The following is a 16116-nucleotide window of genomic DNA, read 5'->3' as shown; positions in this document are numbered from 1 at the left end:
AGTAAAAACAAAACAAAACAAAACAAAACAAAAAAGGTTTAATATCATTAAGTGGTGGCAAGGGTTTGTTTCAACGAATATCACCTCCATAAACTACTATTGGTAGTGTGTAGTTGTATTGTTCCTATTACAGTAAATTACCACTGTCCATTAAACTTTGACATGTGAAGACTGTGTAACTCAAAGTATCAACCATAAGAAATAATCCCACAGATATACAAAGAGAAATGTTCAAGGATGTTGATTCCAGCTTGTTTATGACAAACAATAAAATGGATTATGATTATATAAAACTCTGCAGGCAGATTCATACCCTGGAATTTTTTTTTTAATTTTTTTAATTAAGCCAGTCAAATTTGGCAGTGAGGAGGTTGTATAGCAAGTATATTGACATTAATGTTAATAAATTCTGATAATTCACTACTATCTGATCATCTGATCCATGAAATATTCCATACCATGAAATATTATCCAACAATTTAAAATTACGAATGAGCTCAATAATGTGAAGATTAATCTTCAGGCTATATTGTTGAGTTAAAATAAATGCAGATATGAAAGTTATTTACATACACATGCTAATAAATATTTGCATGCTATTGAGAAATATAAACACACTACATAAGTAACTGTAAATATGCTACTTGGGAAAAATAAATAATATGTACAATATTTGTGTTTATTTATATATGTGCATTTCTATATATTTAAATATATAGAACAAAGCCTAAAAAGGGAGAATCAAAAGAAAAATCCCTACCTATAATGTTAAAATTTTACCTGAAAAAATATGTTAAACAATTATTATATAATCAATACTTTCTATAATTTTTTTTTTTTTTTTTTTTTTTTTTGAGACAGAGTCTTCCTCTGTCTCTGAGGCTGGAGAGCAGTGGCATGATCTCAGCTCACTGCAACCTCTGCCTCCCCAGTTCAAGAGATTCTCATGCCTTGGTCTCTGAGTAGCTGGGATTACAGGTACATGCCACCATGCCCAGCTAATTTTTGTATTTTCAGTAGAGATTAGGTTTCGCCATGTTGGCCAGGCTGGTCTCGAACTCCTGATCTCAAGCCATCAGCCTGCCTTGACCTCCCAAAGTGCCGAGATCACAGGCGTGAGCCACTGCACCTGGTCCAACTTTCAAGAAATTCTTAAAATAGAAAATATCAGGACTGAGTATAAGAAATTTGTAAAACATGGTCAGGGTCTTTTTACCTAAAATACTTGTAAGACTAAAAGGAATACATTATAGGGTTCAAGGATATGTATGTAACAAATTCAATGTAGATCAAAGTAGCACTCGTGGCCCACTGGTGGGTCATGAATGTACTTTTAAGTGTTCATAAGGTGATATAAATGTGATTAAAGTCCATACATTTAAATTTCTGTACATAAATTAGGGCTACTTACTGATATTATAGTAAATCAAGTAACACATTCTAAAATTCAGTGTTCATTAATTAATTTAGTGAGATGCTAGTATAGTGTAAGTATTCAAATTCAATATTCCATCAAGAAGTCTGGACACCTGATACAACTGATACTTTGCAAAACTCCCCCACTGGGCATAGAGATATCTAAGATAGCTGGAATTCCTATAATTTTCCAAAGGGACATTATTTTAATTAATGTGCCATTCATAGTGTCTTGCAGGTTATAATTTTTCACCTATTATACTCTTATAATAATGAATATGTTTGTAGAATTACTATTGTTTTATTTTGTTAATCATGGGTTCTTATGTAATTATTTTGTTATTATTATTATTAAGTTTCTTTCTCTGTCTTTGTCACCACACAATATCACTTCTGTAAGAAAAAAAGTCAGTTTGATGAACCTCTGAGGTTTTATGATTCACTTAAATATACTAGAGTGACAAAAGTTTGAGATCTACTAAATTAGGTAATCCTTTTTTCTTCATCAATACATCTTCAAAACTAAGGATACAAGTATAGACTTTAGTTACATCTATCGGTGATCATTATGAATAGCAAAATTAGTCATCAAATAGAGAAAAAAATAAAATAATGGTACTGGTATGTTCCTATTGTAATTTCATTTCTTTTTTTTTTTCTGTGTAGTTATACAAGTATAGTTTTCAATATGAATTATTACATTATTGGAGTGGGAAATGAAAAGGTGGAAAAGAAGGCCTATGTAATTCCCTTATATAAAAATTTATCAATATAAGAGGGCGGAAAAAAATTAAACATTTTCTTTATGTGCAGTAATGAAAAAGTTGAAAATGTAGATGACCAACAAGTCAAAATGTAATTGTTCTCAATACAAAAGATAATAATGAAGGCCAGGTGCATGGCTCACACCTGTAATCCTAACACTTTGGGAGCCTGAGGTGGGCGGATCACTTGAGCTCAGTAGTTCAAGACCAGCCTGGGCAACACATTGAAACCCCATCTCTACAAAAAACAGCCAGGCAAATTCATCTGTCCATATATGTGTCAACAACAGTGTAGTTTTATAAATCAATAAGTAAAATAAGAAAATCACTAATGGATTCTCTTATAAATAGTAACTGTATTTTAGCATTCAAGAGTGGGCTTTTTGTTGTTGTTGTTGTTTGTGAACGATAAACTTAATCCTTCAAAAGAGCCCTGGAATTCAATGTTTAACAACAAAAATGTTGGAAGGAAAAAAAACTGAAGTGCAAATAGGTTATAAAAATATTTGTAGGCTAGGCATGGTGGCTCACACCTGTAATCCCAGTACTTTGGGAGACCAATGCAGGAAGATCACTTGAGCTCAGGAGCTGGAGACCAGCCTGGGCAACATAGGGAAGCCCCACGTCTACAAAATTAAAAAAAAAAAAATTCTCAGGGCCCACAGTGGTCCCTGCTACTTGAGAGATTGAGGTGGGAGAATTGTTTCATCCTGGGAAGTTAAGGCTATAGGGAGTCATGGCCATGCCACAGCATTCCAGCCTGGGTGACAGAGTACAGAGTAAGACCTTGTCTTTAATGAGTAAAGAAATAAATATGTTTATAGTAAAAATATGACAAGTACCTTTTTAGGGTAAAATAAAAACTGCTATAACAAATTATTTTCTGACCCTCTATTCTTTTTTTTCTTTTTTTTTTTTCTGTTTCCCAAGCTGGAGTGCAGCAGCACAATCACAGCTAACTGCAACCTTGAACTCCTGGCCTCGAGCAGTCCTCCTACTTCAGCTTCCCAAGTAGGTGGGACTACAGGCCCTCTCTTCATCTTAAAGTGAATAAATCATAGCAAAAATGTTTCATTCTTTCAATGATTCTTTGCACACTTGTTATTTCCTGAGGAAATAAAGATGAATCTTATACAACTCTTGCACTCATGGGGTTGGGGTGAGGTGCGTAAAAGATCATATGAGTTCACAACAATTCAGTTGTTGTGACAGGAATGTGTATGAGGTATTATGGGAATAGAGAACAACCAGAAAGCTGAGGGACGGCAAGAAGAAGTAACCACCAAGTGAAATCTTAAAAGATAAGTCGAGGGATACAATGTACAACGGAATACTAATCGGTGCTATTGAGGGGAAAGAATAAGCCAAGAATATGATACATAAAAAGTAAGATCTAGAATAAACATGGCTTGAGTAGACATAGTACTAGGTACGATAAGAAGAAAAAAACATTTTTTACACTTTCAGAATCCAATATTGCTACCTGCATATCCGTATGTTTTTGTCTAGCTATCTCCATCCGCTTATCCATCCATCTATTATTTCAATGATTGTTCATTCAGCCTATTTATTCATTTGTTCTTTGATAAACATTTGAATCTCTATAGCCCTGTGCTAAGGTCAGTGTTGAATAAAATGCTTTCTAATGAGAGGGAGTTTATATACTAGCCATGGAAATAGTTATTAAAAATTTAACTGTACAAATATATAATTTTAATTTTGTTGAGAGCAATACAGAATCCCAGTGTGGTAGAGTAGTTTGAAGACATTTTAACCTGGCATAGAAATGCTTCTCTGAGGAAGAATGTTTAATTTGAGATGGAACAGAAAGAAGAAATTAGATTGGGATGTGGGTGGGGGCATCTGGGCAGAGGGAACAGCTTTTAGGAGGGAGGGGCATGCAGTCTTAGGGAAATTGCACAAAGGGCACCATATCTGGAGTTTAGGCAGCTGGAGAGGTGAGCAAGGACAGGATTAAGTAGTTCTGGTTTAGAAGTTATGATGAAGATTTGGGGAATTATGTTAAGAATAATGGGAAGGTCCTGAAGAGCTTACATGGGATATGCCTAATTAGGTTTGTATTTGAAGTCAAATTCAGGGGAAAGGATTAGAGGGTTCAGGAGTGAATGAAAGGAGACCTGGGTGAGGAGAAACTGCTATGGATTGGGGTAGTGGGTATGGAGAGAAGTAAAAAGCAGTGGCCTGGCCTGAGAGGAATTTACAGTTACACGTGACAGGACTAGTGTCTGACTGGGTGCAGGAGGTGAAGGAAAGGGAGGCAGCAAAAGCCATCCTTGGGTTTCTGGTTTTCCTAACTCCACGGTGGTACCATTAACTGATTTCTCCCATAGTTGCTCCCAATTCAGTTTCATGGCCACATTTTCTGTCCAGCTGTCACGGCCCACATCCTCTCCAGTGGCATCCAAAGTGAATCTCTTTCTGATCACCCTGTTTACTTCTCTTACTCCAGTTATTGTAGACTATAATGATCTTATTTCCATACAAATATATATATATATATATATATATATATATATATATATATATATATGTTGAATGTGCCTCAAGTTTTCTGTGCACATAGGCAGGGCTGAAATACATTTATTCTACATCTCATAGCTTAAAGACCTCACTAACTTCTTTTGCTAAATTCTACTAAAATTTTTCTCAGAAATAAGCAATACACACTGAGAAATGTTATGAGTTTTGTGAGGATTAGTAAATTAATGCCTGTATTGACATGGTGGGATTATATCTAGGACTTGAATCAGAGGGAAAATCCGGCAGCTTTAGTTAAAAATAATAATTATGACAGAGACAGATAACATTTTAAATTTTGATACAAGTCAAAGCAATTTTTTAAAAACCAGCATTGAGATTTTATTATATCAACCACTAATCAAGGGCCAAAACAATTTATAAAGGAATTACACACAGTGTTCAAGTACATAGCTACCATTTCTTTGAAAGATCTATTTTACTATAAATCTGAGTCAAATGGGTATATAAACAACAAAATGATTCTATCCTACAATGCTTCTATCCTATTTATTAAACATAAGTTAAATAAGTGTAAAATTTTGGAATTGCCACTCATCTCTGACAAAATAAAGAAGCAATTTACTTTCTTTTTTTTTTTTTTTTTTTTTTTTTTTTTTTTTGAGATGGAGTCTCGCTCTGTCGCCCAGGCTGGAGTGCAGTGGCCGGATCTCAGCTCACTGCAAGCTCCGCCTCACGGGTTTACACCATTCTCCTGCCTCAGCCTCCCAAGTAGCTGGGACTACAGGCGCCCGCCAACTCGCCCGGCTAGATTTTTGTATTTTTTTAGTAGAGACGGGGTTTCGCCGTGTTAGCTAGGTTGGTCTCGATCTCCTGACCTCGTGATCCACCCGTCTCGGCCTCCCAAAGTGCTGGGATTACAGGCTTGAGCCACCGCGCCCGGCAGCAATTTACTTTCATTTCATGCTAGATCTAAGGAAGATAAAATGGGGAATTTAAGATATAGGAGACAGGATTTGACCTAGTTTCTAGGGGAAATAACTGACTTATGTTGTAAAGTAGCAACATTCTTTCTAGATTTTCACATCCCTCTTCTTTAGAAAGTCAGGAATAACCTTGCATTATCTGAAAATCTATCAGTAACTTGTATACAAACAGAAACAGAGGCACTTTGGTTTCTTAGAAATAGGAAGAGGCTGTTCTCACCATTACAACATTGACAATTCTTTTCCATGTAATAGTGGAATCAGGCAATGGAGTAGGAAGCTGACTTCCCTTTGCATGTAAATAAGCAAGCTATACAGAATTATACTACCACCAAACTTGAAGTGAAAAAAGATGGGTGAAGTTATAAAGCACAATGCTTTCTTTAAAAGTATGCAAAATAGTCTCCTTTTAGAAAAATTGAGTGCAAGCTGGAGATCAAGCTGAGGCAAGAGACTATGATTTTACAGCAGTCATTAAAATAGTTGAGAAATGGGATATTTTGCCTTCATGTTTCAGGAGGCATGGCTCTGAGCCAACTTGTTGGCTTTCAATAAAAACCCGAGACTTTTTTTTTTTTTTTTTTTTTTTTTTTTGAGACGGAGTATCGCTCTGTCGCCCGGGCTGGAGTGCAGTGGCCAGATCTCAGCTCACTGCAAGCTCCGCCTCCCGGGTTTACGCCATTCTCCTGCCTCAGCCTCCGGAGTAGCTGGGACTACAGGCGCCCGCCACCTCGCCCGGCTAGATTTTTGTATTTTTGTTAGTAGAGATGGGGTTTCACCGTGTTAGTCAGGATGGTCTCGATCTCCTGACCTCGTGATCCACCCGTCTCGGCCTCCCAAAGTGCTGGGATTACAGGCTTGAGCCACTGCGCCCGGCCGAGACTTTTTTTAAAACATTAATTTGAAGACATGTATCTATCTTCCAATGTATGTAGATATGTATACAGATATGTATCTATTTATGTATCTATCTATTCATTTATTCTTCTATCTCCTTTTCTCCTTTTTTTTTTTTTTTTTTTTTTTTTTTAATGGAGTCTCGCTCTGTAGCCCAAGCTGGAGTGCAGTGGCGCCATCTCGGCTCCCTGCAAGCTCCACCTCCTGGGTTCACGCTGTTCTCCTACCTCAGTCTCCCAAGTAGCTGGGACTACAGGCACCCACCACCACATCTGGCTAATTTATTGTATTTTTAGCAGAGACAGGGTTTCACCATGTTAGCCAGGATGGTCTCGATCTCCTGACCTCGTGATCCGCCTTTCTTGGCCTCCCAAAGTGTTGGGATTACAGGCGTGAGCCACCATGCCCACCCCTTCTACCTCCTTTCCCTCCATTCATCCATCCATCCATGTACATCCATCAAGACTTCCATCCACCTGCCTATTGCCCTGCCTTTTCCTCTCCCTTTCGCTCTCCTTTTCTCTATCTCATTGTTGGAGTAAAGGTAACCTTTTGTACAACTTATGATTTTCCTCCTTTTCCTTCTGTACAAATAACTTTTTTTTATTAAATCTCATCTTTATGAATGTATCCAGCTAGTTTATTTGCAACAAATTCCTTTGTGATATTCTAACTTTAAAAGCTTACATCTTCTCTAGTGAAAAGTAATCCACTCTTTAGTGTCACACGGAACTTAATCTCTAACTTCACAAGTACATAAGTGACTCAAACTCGTTTGTGAGTTGAAACCATCAAGATTCTTTAGCTGTTTTCGCCCACTTGGCCTGATTGCTGGGGGAAAAAAACATAATTCATGTTTTCAAGAAAATGTAAATGTAAGATTTCCTATTTTGAGCTAAAGTCAGCAACTTGATTCATTTACTTGAGTATAACTGCTACCTACGCAATCTATAATGGTGGTGACATACAGTGAGCACTGTATGTCTAAAATTTAGTGAGCACTAAAATTAATTATCTACTCTATTTTACAAAAGGGGAAACCAATCCAGAGGTTAATGATGTGTCCACCATAACTCAACAATCAAGATCCTCACGTCAGTGCTCTTTCCTTCAACATCCTCAGGAGTTCTCCAGGGGCACTGTAACGATGAGAAGGAGGTTGCAATGGTCTGAAAGTTTGTGTCCCTCCAAAATTCACATGTTAACATTGAATCCTCAATGTGATAGTGTTAAGAGGTGGGGCCTGTGGGAAGGGATTAGGTCATGAGGCCAGAGCCCTAATGACTGGGATTACTGCCCTTATAAATGAGGCCCCAGAGAGCTGTCCCTTCCACCATGTGAGGATTCAGTGAGAAGGTGCTGCTGATGAACCAGAAAGCAGGCCCTCACTGGACAAAGGATCTGCCGGCACCTTGATCTTGGACTTTCCAGCCTCCAGAACCATGGCAAATATACTTCTGTTGTTTATAAGCTACCTCGTCTATGGTTTGTATTTTTATTTTAATTTTTAATTTTAATTTTTTTATTTTTTTTTTGAGATGGAGGCTCACTCTGGCGCCCAGGCTGGAGCACAGTGGCACAATCTTGGCTTACTGCAAGCTCCGCCTCCCAGGTTCATGCCATTCTCCTGCCTCAGCCTCCCAAGTAGCTAGAACTACAGGCGCCCGCCACCACGCCTGGCTAATTTTTTGTATTTTTTAGTAGAGACAGGGTTTCACTGTGTTAGCCAGGATGGTCTCGATCTCCTGACCTCGTGATCTGCCTGCCTCAGCCTCCCAAAGTGTTGGGATTACAGGTGTGAGCCACTGCACCCGGCCTTGTTTGGTTTTTTAACCATAAACCACAGCAGTCCAAGTGGACTCACACTTCAGAGTACATTAATTCACAAAATCCCTGAGAAGAAGAAAACTACCATTTCAAATATATACTTTTTTTCTTTGCATGTGTTAACTGTGTTTTTTTCACCTGTGTTTCCACTGGGGGTAAAAAGCGTTTCTTTGCTTTACGAGTTTGAAATTCACAAAACTATACTGGCAGCAGGGGAGGGTAGCGGGAAGAATGAAACATTAAAGATATCTATTTGACTTCAATTTTTCAACATGGCAGAAGGCAGAAAAAAATCAGTTGCAGAAATGTAAAGAGGTAGGAGATCAGAGTAAAGAGTGTGTGGGAAAAAGGAAATCAAAGAGGAGAGGGGAGGTGAAGGGCAAAGGAAAGAGAAGGAGATGGTGATACAGGAATTAAAAAGAAATTATTTAGGCAGATAGGGTAAGAAAGTTCTCAGTAAGGTTTTCCTTTTAATGAAAAGCAGCCCCAAAATCATTTCTTTTCTAACAAAGAGTAGCTTGTAAAATTGAGCTGCAGACGTAGAAAGGCAAGCTAGAAGCTTGCACAGGCGAATGCTGGCAGCTGTGCTGACAGGAGAAGGCTACCTGGGACTAGGCATGTTCAAAATGGCAGCTCCTTCCCTTTGCCAGCCACGTGCACAGGAAGGAGCAGGCAACATGGCAAGCCAAGTGGAAAGCCTATTTGCATAATAAGGTTAGTGTGGTGGGGCATGATGGCTCACTCCTCTAATCCTAGCACTTTGGGAGGCCGTAGCAGGCAGATTGGCTAAGCTCAGGAGTTTGAGACCAGCCTGGACAACATGGTGAAACCTCATCTCTACTAAAATACAAAAAATTAGCCAGGTGTTGCAGTGTGCGCCTGTAGTCCCAGCTTCAGGAGGCTGAGGCAAGAGAATTGCTTGAACCTGGGAGGTGGAGGTTGCAGTGAGCCAAGACAGTGCCAGTGCACTACAACCTGGGTGACAGAACGAGACTTCATCTCAAAAAAAAAAAAAAAGAAAAGATTAGGGTGAGGTGGCTAGCCTTCCAGCCTTCCCCGCAGACTATGTAAACATCACACCTGGTCCAACCAATCTTGGGCCTTACATAAATCAGACACCATCTCCTCAAGCCTGCCTATAAAATCCAGTGCACTACCACTCCGGGTCAGAATTCCCATTTTGGAGCCCCTCTCTCTCTCACAAGAGAGAGAACTGTTTTCCTTTCTCTTCTTTTGCCTATTAAACCTCTGCTCCTAAACTCACTCCTTGTGTGTGTCTGCGTCCTTAATCTTCTTGGCTCTAGATGATGAGCCATGAGCATTTACCCTAGACAACAATGCTGATTCAATGGGAAAAGGAAGAAGGGTGAGAGAAGGGAGTGGAGAAAAGCCAAGGACTATGTTGGGTACCTTCCACTTGCTAGTTCAGGGCTACTCTCCACCCTCCTCCATCCTGCCTTCTGCCTTACAAGGTGGACTTACAAGGTAGTCATTAAGTGTGTCTTCTTTGGCTTCTGGTTGGGTTTGGCCAGTGGGGTGGCTTGGCAGGTAAATGGACGGTGGAGGGTAAGTAAGGTCAGGGTATTAATTCACCTGGATTCCTTTCTGAATGGCCACCTGGGGCTAAGCTGTGTCCCTTGCCTTAAGATCATCTTTCTTCCCAAGGATAAAGTGCTCCTCATTTTTGGTCACTCCTTTGATCTGGTACTCCACAGGCCTGGGGTTGGGAACAGCTCCTCCCCTGCTCTGGGTTCCTGTTCAATCCCTTGCAGTTTGCCTTTACTGTCCCAATACCTTTGTAAACAAAACCTCCTCAAGTGTTCCATCTGTGTGGACTCTGGTATTACACAGGTATTACAATGAGAGGAAGGAGATGAGAAAAGGGATGAATTCTATGAAAGACAGCCTGGGTAGGAGGAGGATAAAATATAGGCAAATAATCCTATGAATGCTACAACAGATTCTTGAAGTTTTCAATACTAATATTTAAAAGTGTTAGAGTTTTGTGGTAAAGAAACCTGTTCGACTATCATTTATAGTCAATGAGTAGCATAAATATTTGGAGGCATAAAGGACACAACCAAGTAAAAGGGTAGGCAGAGTGTAGAGGGACAGCATAGGTAACTGAGTGTAAGGCTATGAAGCCAGTCATAAGCTATCCATGGTTTAACCAGTGTTGTGGTTAAGTATGATGTCTTCATGAAGGTAGTCTCAACTACCTTTTCCACCACTGACTTCTTCTCCACCAAATACCAGCTCCACCACTGACCTTGGACAAGTTACATAAGCTGATTCAGAGTGCTCAAAAGCCTCTTGCTGTACTTTTTAAGATTTTATAAATTTTTGGGTAATCAATCTAAGGTTTTTTTTTTATAAGCTCCAGTCACCTAAGTTATTCAAGTTTAAATGTAATGATCTCATAACATAGTTTTGTAGACTCTACAGGATGAAACAAAAGTGCCCTGGAAGAACAGGAGGTATTTTTTTATAAAACAAAAACATCCTGTCTATAAATCAAATGGACAACAGCTGTCTGGTCTTTGAATTATCTTTTGTCCCAAGATTAGCTGGGCTGCAGAGAAAAGAAAAGAATTAAGCATCATTATCAGTTAAAGTCACCTAGTAATTTCTACAATAAAATGATCCAACTATATTCAGAAATTATCGTGAAAGCATTCAGCCTTCTAGAAGAATTATTATTGAATTTGTATTAACCCCTGGGCTAAGTATCTAGGGACTGTTTTTAAAGAATTGCTAATGTAAGGAGATATGCTACTGATCTCTTAATCTGATCACATCCAGCAAGAGTTATTTGCCCTGGGGTCTGAGCTACATTGTAATAAAATCAAAGGACATAAAAACTGTGGCAGGAACAGTGCTGAAATTGGAGAAGCATCATTATGAATAGCAACAAGTATGGAGATGCATATGTAAGAGGGTAACTAGAGTCAATATAACCACTATTCTTCCATGATTTAGGGTAAATAGATAGTTATGGCTCATCTGCTAAATGATCTACTGGGTAGATATTTATGGATTATTATACAGTATATTATTGAGGATAAGTCTGGTTAAAAACAAATAGAGAAAAGAGCAAATGGCACAGGCAGGCTTTTAGTAAGGTCATCATTTGTAATATTTCTTGGGAAAATCTCCCTCAGAAATTCCTCAGCATAGCTAATGTGCCATAGAAGGACTCTCATTTTAGGAGTGCATAAATTCACATAAATTGCTATAATAAGGATTCATCCCATAACCCTTTTGGCATAAATGCACATCTGGTCTCTGTTTGTAATGAAATCAATTCAAAGCCCCACAGTGCATTAATAATAAAAATGTCCAACATATTGCAACCAAATAAGCTCTGAAAATTTGAGTCTGCAAGATTCTGTCACACATGTGTATACTTTTAACACTGATAAATGATTAGGTTACAGAACATTAATCAGATGCCTTAAGATTCCAAAGGTAGACTTTGAAAAATTATAATTATTATTTCCACAGGAAAACTCATATGTATGTATGCTAGAAACTTTTACTTGCTTAATTTATAATGCCTCTTGGACTTTTATATCTGTAGTTCACAATACCATAGAAATTTTATTAATAATAAAATTATTATAAGCAATATAAGAGGAAATTCATGGATTTGCACTTTAAAAACAACAAAATTCTAGAATTAGCTCATAACGTATTAGAGGTTGTCATTAAATGTGAAATTAAATTAAAATGGAAGAATTTTTCTACATTGATTTTAAAAGAATTCTTGACTGTTTTGTTTCCAACAGCTATCATCAACAGTAGATAATATAGTTTAGCAAAGACTTTCTTGTTAGTCACAGGATTTACCTTCTGTGTTATATGATTGACCCAAGGAGAAGAACAGTTGCTGAGATCTGGTCCTTGGGGATCCCAAATTCCATCAGGAGCAAGGCATAGATAAGTTGATACACCTATAATAATGAGAGAAATATATCTGTTTCTTTTTCTGAAAATGACTTCACATCCATGGTATATTTAAAAATGAGCAAAGGTAAAAATGAGATAATTAAATCGACATAATGTTTATTAAAACACCAGATACAGTGCCAGGTAAGCATTTAGCACTAGAGAAATGTAGTACTCCAAACAAAAATATACAATATGTTTGAAGCACTTGTGGCAGCCACATTAGGTATGGGGACTGTTTTGTTTTGTTTTGTTTGAGACGGAATCTCACTCTGTCACCCAGGCTGGAGTGCAGTGGGAAGATCTCGGCTCACCGCAACCTCTGCCTCCCAGGTTCAAGTGATTCTCCTGCCTCAGCCTCCCAAGTAGCTGGGACTACAGGTGCACCCCACCACGCCCGGCTAATTTTTGCATTTTTAGTAGAAACAGGGTTTCACCATATTGGCCACGCTGGTCTCAAACTCCTGACCTCGTGATCTGCCTGCCTTGTCCTCCCAAAGTTCTGGGATTACAGGCACCGTGTCCAGCAGGGGACTGTTTTTAAAAAATTTCATGTGTGAGATGATGTGATATGTGCCTCCGTGGAGCTTAGTGCTTGACTTTGTAGAGGAAAGGTAGCAGCTGAGCCTTAAAGGAATAAGTGTGAAGGTTTTTCAGGAATAAAACAAGGTGGAAAAGGACATTCCAGGTGGAAAAGGACATTCCAGGTGGAAAAATATATGCTCTTTGGGAAACCTCAAGTTTTTTTGAACTGGGGTCTACTGGACTGGGGAGTTGTATTTAATTGAAGTGGAAAAGTAAACCAGATCATAAACTCCCTTGTCTATCATCTATGGGTGCTGGAAAATCAATGAGAATATTAAAAGAAGAGATAGATGATGAGCAAATTTGAGTTTTGGAATGATATTTCTGGCAAGAACATGGAAGATGAATTTGAGAGAGTAATGGAGTGATGGTGAGGAAGCTATTGCAATAATTCAAGTGAGAGATTGTGGGGGCCTAGACAAAGGCATAACAGAATGGACAGAGATGGGTAACAATGAGACTGGGGTGTATTGACAGTAATCCCTGAGGGCTTCAGAAAATTTCTTTTCCAGTTGTCACAGACAAATAATGACACATTTCTGCAGAGCAAAGTGCTTTCAAATAAAATGTTTCACTAATCTTCAAAACAAAGTTCTGCAGTAGGCGGCTATTATTATTTTTCTTTTAGAAGTAAAGGAACTGAGACCTAGAACTAAGGAAACAGAGCTAAGAGAGAAGGTGGCTCCCAACTGTTCTCTGATTCCAGGATCACAGAAAACTTCACAAATAAACATTCTCCCTCTTTTTCTTAAATAAAATGAATATTTTTGAATGTTTTTAAATATTTTGCTGAAAAAAGTGTATTTTTTATAAAAATCAAGATACTCTTTGGTCTTCCCACCCACCATTTCCTATACCACGGAATATGAAATGATATACCCATATCAGAACTTTCTAAAAAAAACTTTTTTCCTTGAAGTATTCAAATCAATAATACCCAAGGAGAAAGTCCCTGAGAATGCAAGGTGACATATATTGTGAATTTCTCTTATTTACATATTTTAGAGAATAATGCAAACGTGACAAGGATTCATTTACGAATATCAATGTATGCAACAATAAGAAAATCAGAATGCCTTTGCTTAAGCAAAATTAATAATAATATGGTTACCATGTGAAGATATTATGAATTATATCAGTAATAAAATAGGCAAAGAAGGCCGGGCGCAGTGGTTCATGCCTGTACTCCCAGAAATTTGGGAAGCTGAGGCTGGCGGATCACCTGAGGTCAGGAGTTTGAGACCAGCCTGGCCAACATGGCTAAACCTGTCTACTAAAAATACAAAAAAAAAAAAAAAAAAAAAAAAAAAAAATTAGCTGGGCATGGTGGTGGGCACCTGTAATCCCAGCTACTCAGGAAGCTGAGGAAGGAGAATCTCTTGAACCCTGGAGGTAGAGGGTGAGCCGAGATCATGCTGCTGCACTCCAGCCTGGGCGATAGACTGAGATACCATCTCAAAAAAAAAAAAAAAAAAAAAAAAAGGAAAAAAAGTATTGAGTTCTTATCTATCCCCTAGAGGAAACAATGCAAGATTGTTCTCTGGTGGATGCATGAGTGCTAGGTTGACTCCTGCAGCGTGGTCCCCAACAGTGTTCGGAGCCTTTGACCATCAGAGGACAACTACAATGGCTGATAAAAAGGAGAGTCAAACGTTCTCTTTTGTAACATGTTAGGTCGTTTCCATGATAAGCTTCTAATATAGAAGTCCTGGACCTCATTTTCTGCAATCAATATCTGATGGTTGGTGATAAGCATGAGACTAACTCCCAGCAATCAAGTAATCCCCTCTGGACTGCTGCATAGAAAAGCCGAGCCTCTAGAGTGGCCTGAACATCTACAGCCTAACTTTACCTTGACCCAGAGACTACGAGGGCAAAACGCAGATCTCACAGGTTACCTGTGACTTAATCAGGTTACATTTTCAAATTGGAAAATAGATAGCTTTAAATTGTAATTTAGCTGAGTTCAGAATTTAGTTAAATGTCAAGTAATAAAATATGCTGTAATGAAAACAAAGAAAGAAGAAAGATGGGAGAAAGAAAGAAAGAGAAAGAAAAGAAAAGAAAAAAGAAAAGAGAAAAGAAAAGAAAAGAGAGACAAGGAGGGAGGGAGGGAGGGAGGAAGGAAAACGAAAAGAACACTAGAAAATAAAGCCAAAGTAACACAACAGTTTTAACTCAGTGCTTTAGCACAGACTTACCTATAGTTCCTGCAGGGCATGGCTGCTTTGCTATCTGTCCTTGACGGGTCTTAAACCACATGATTTCTCGGGCTTCCACAGGCTCACAGCTCTCTTCGAGAACTGGGATTTGGGACGATGCTGATGGAAGGTGTGTGGTCATGTCATCAAGCACCTCAACAGCTGGAGATGGGGTGCTAGTACTCCGGTTTCTTCTTCCTGACACTGACAGAGTGGTACTCCTTCCTGGGCTCAAAGTTGTGGTCCGAAGGGTGGTACTAGTGGTCGTGCTTCCCATGCCAAGGGGTCCTGTGGTAGAGATATCTGAAATAAAATTAGAAAGAAAACACCTACATTGCTTGTTCACAGTAGGACCTCAAGATGTCCTAACACTTTAGAAATTATTTTTATTTGACTGTTGAAAGGGCTTTAAAGCTCTAGAAGTCCTCATCCTGATTTTCATTTTAAACATGGCAAAAATAAGCCAATACCAAGGTATCAGGGTGCCACTTGAGTATCAAAGCAACCAACTGATCACTGCCAAACACAGGCTTTTTAATGGTTCTTAGAAACTCAAATCCTAGAAAACAAAATTACAGCACAACTCAACTCTTCATTCATAAGCTTCTTAATGCTTCCCAGCCTTTTTGACAATTGGAGGATTAAAACTTTAAGCCCTCTCCTTAGAATTATCAAACTTTGTATAGAAGAGGGAACTATATAAAATTTTATTTTCACATGAAGTATAATTTGGATTTCTATATATGCAGCAAACAGGGGAGAGGCCAAAAAAAAACAAAACAAAACAAACAAACAAAAAAAACAAACAAAAAAACAAACAAAAAACCAAGAAACAGAAATTACACTGCTGACAAGCTAAAAAATAAAGAACAATTCTGAATAGAGTCTCCTTAATCACAAACTGGAGTAGCTTAGTGGTCTACTTTATTGCTCTTAGAACAGACTCACCTTCACACAATTTTCAAATTTGATTTTTATTAATATACAGTATAA

General features: G+C 38.4%; 1 protein-coding gene across 7 annotated transcripts in view; it reads right to left on the bottom strand.

Annotated features, from left to right (window-relative positions):
• ADGRL3 (adhesion G protein-coupled receptor L3) overlaps positions 1-16116 on the bottom strand; it is a 915407-nt gene that overhangs the window by 176076 nt on the left and 723215 nt on the right. For 6 of the 7 annotated variants that reach the window (XM_030925166.1, XM_030925200.1, XM_030925192.1 and 3 more), the window contains 2 exons: positions 15124-15426; positions 12239-12342 (listed from right to left, as the gene is read on the bottom strand). In XM_030925166.1, coding sequence (XP_030781026.1) covers positions 12239-12342; positions 15124-15426 — 407 coding nt within the window. The remainder of the gene's footprint in view (positions 1-12238; positions 12343-15123; positions 15427-16116) is intronic. The other variant, XM_030925184.1, reaches the window with a different exon arrangement.

The sequence above is a fragment of the Rhinopithecus roxellana genome, chromosome 2 (assembly GCF_007565055.1).
Source record: "Rhinopithecus roxellana isolate Shanxi Qingling chromosome 2, ASM756505v1, whole genome shotgun sequence".
NCBI classification, from domain to species: domain Eukaryota; kingdom Metazoa; phylum Chordata; class Mammalia; order Primates; family Cercopithecidae; genus Rhinopithecus; species Rhinopithecus roxellana.
The sequence above is the reverse complement of the archived record's forward strand: the minus strand, read 5'-3'. Positions and strand labels throughout refer to the sequence as shown.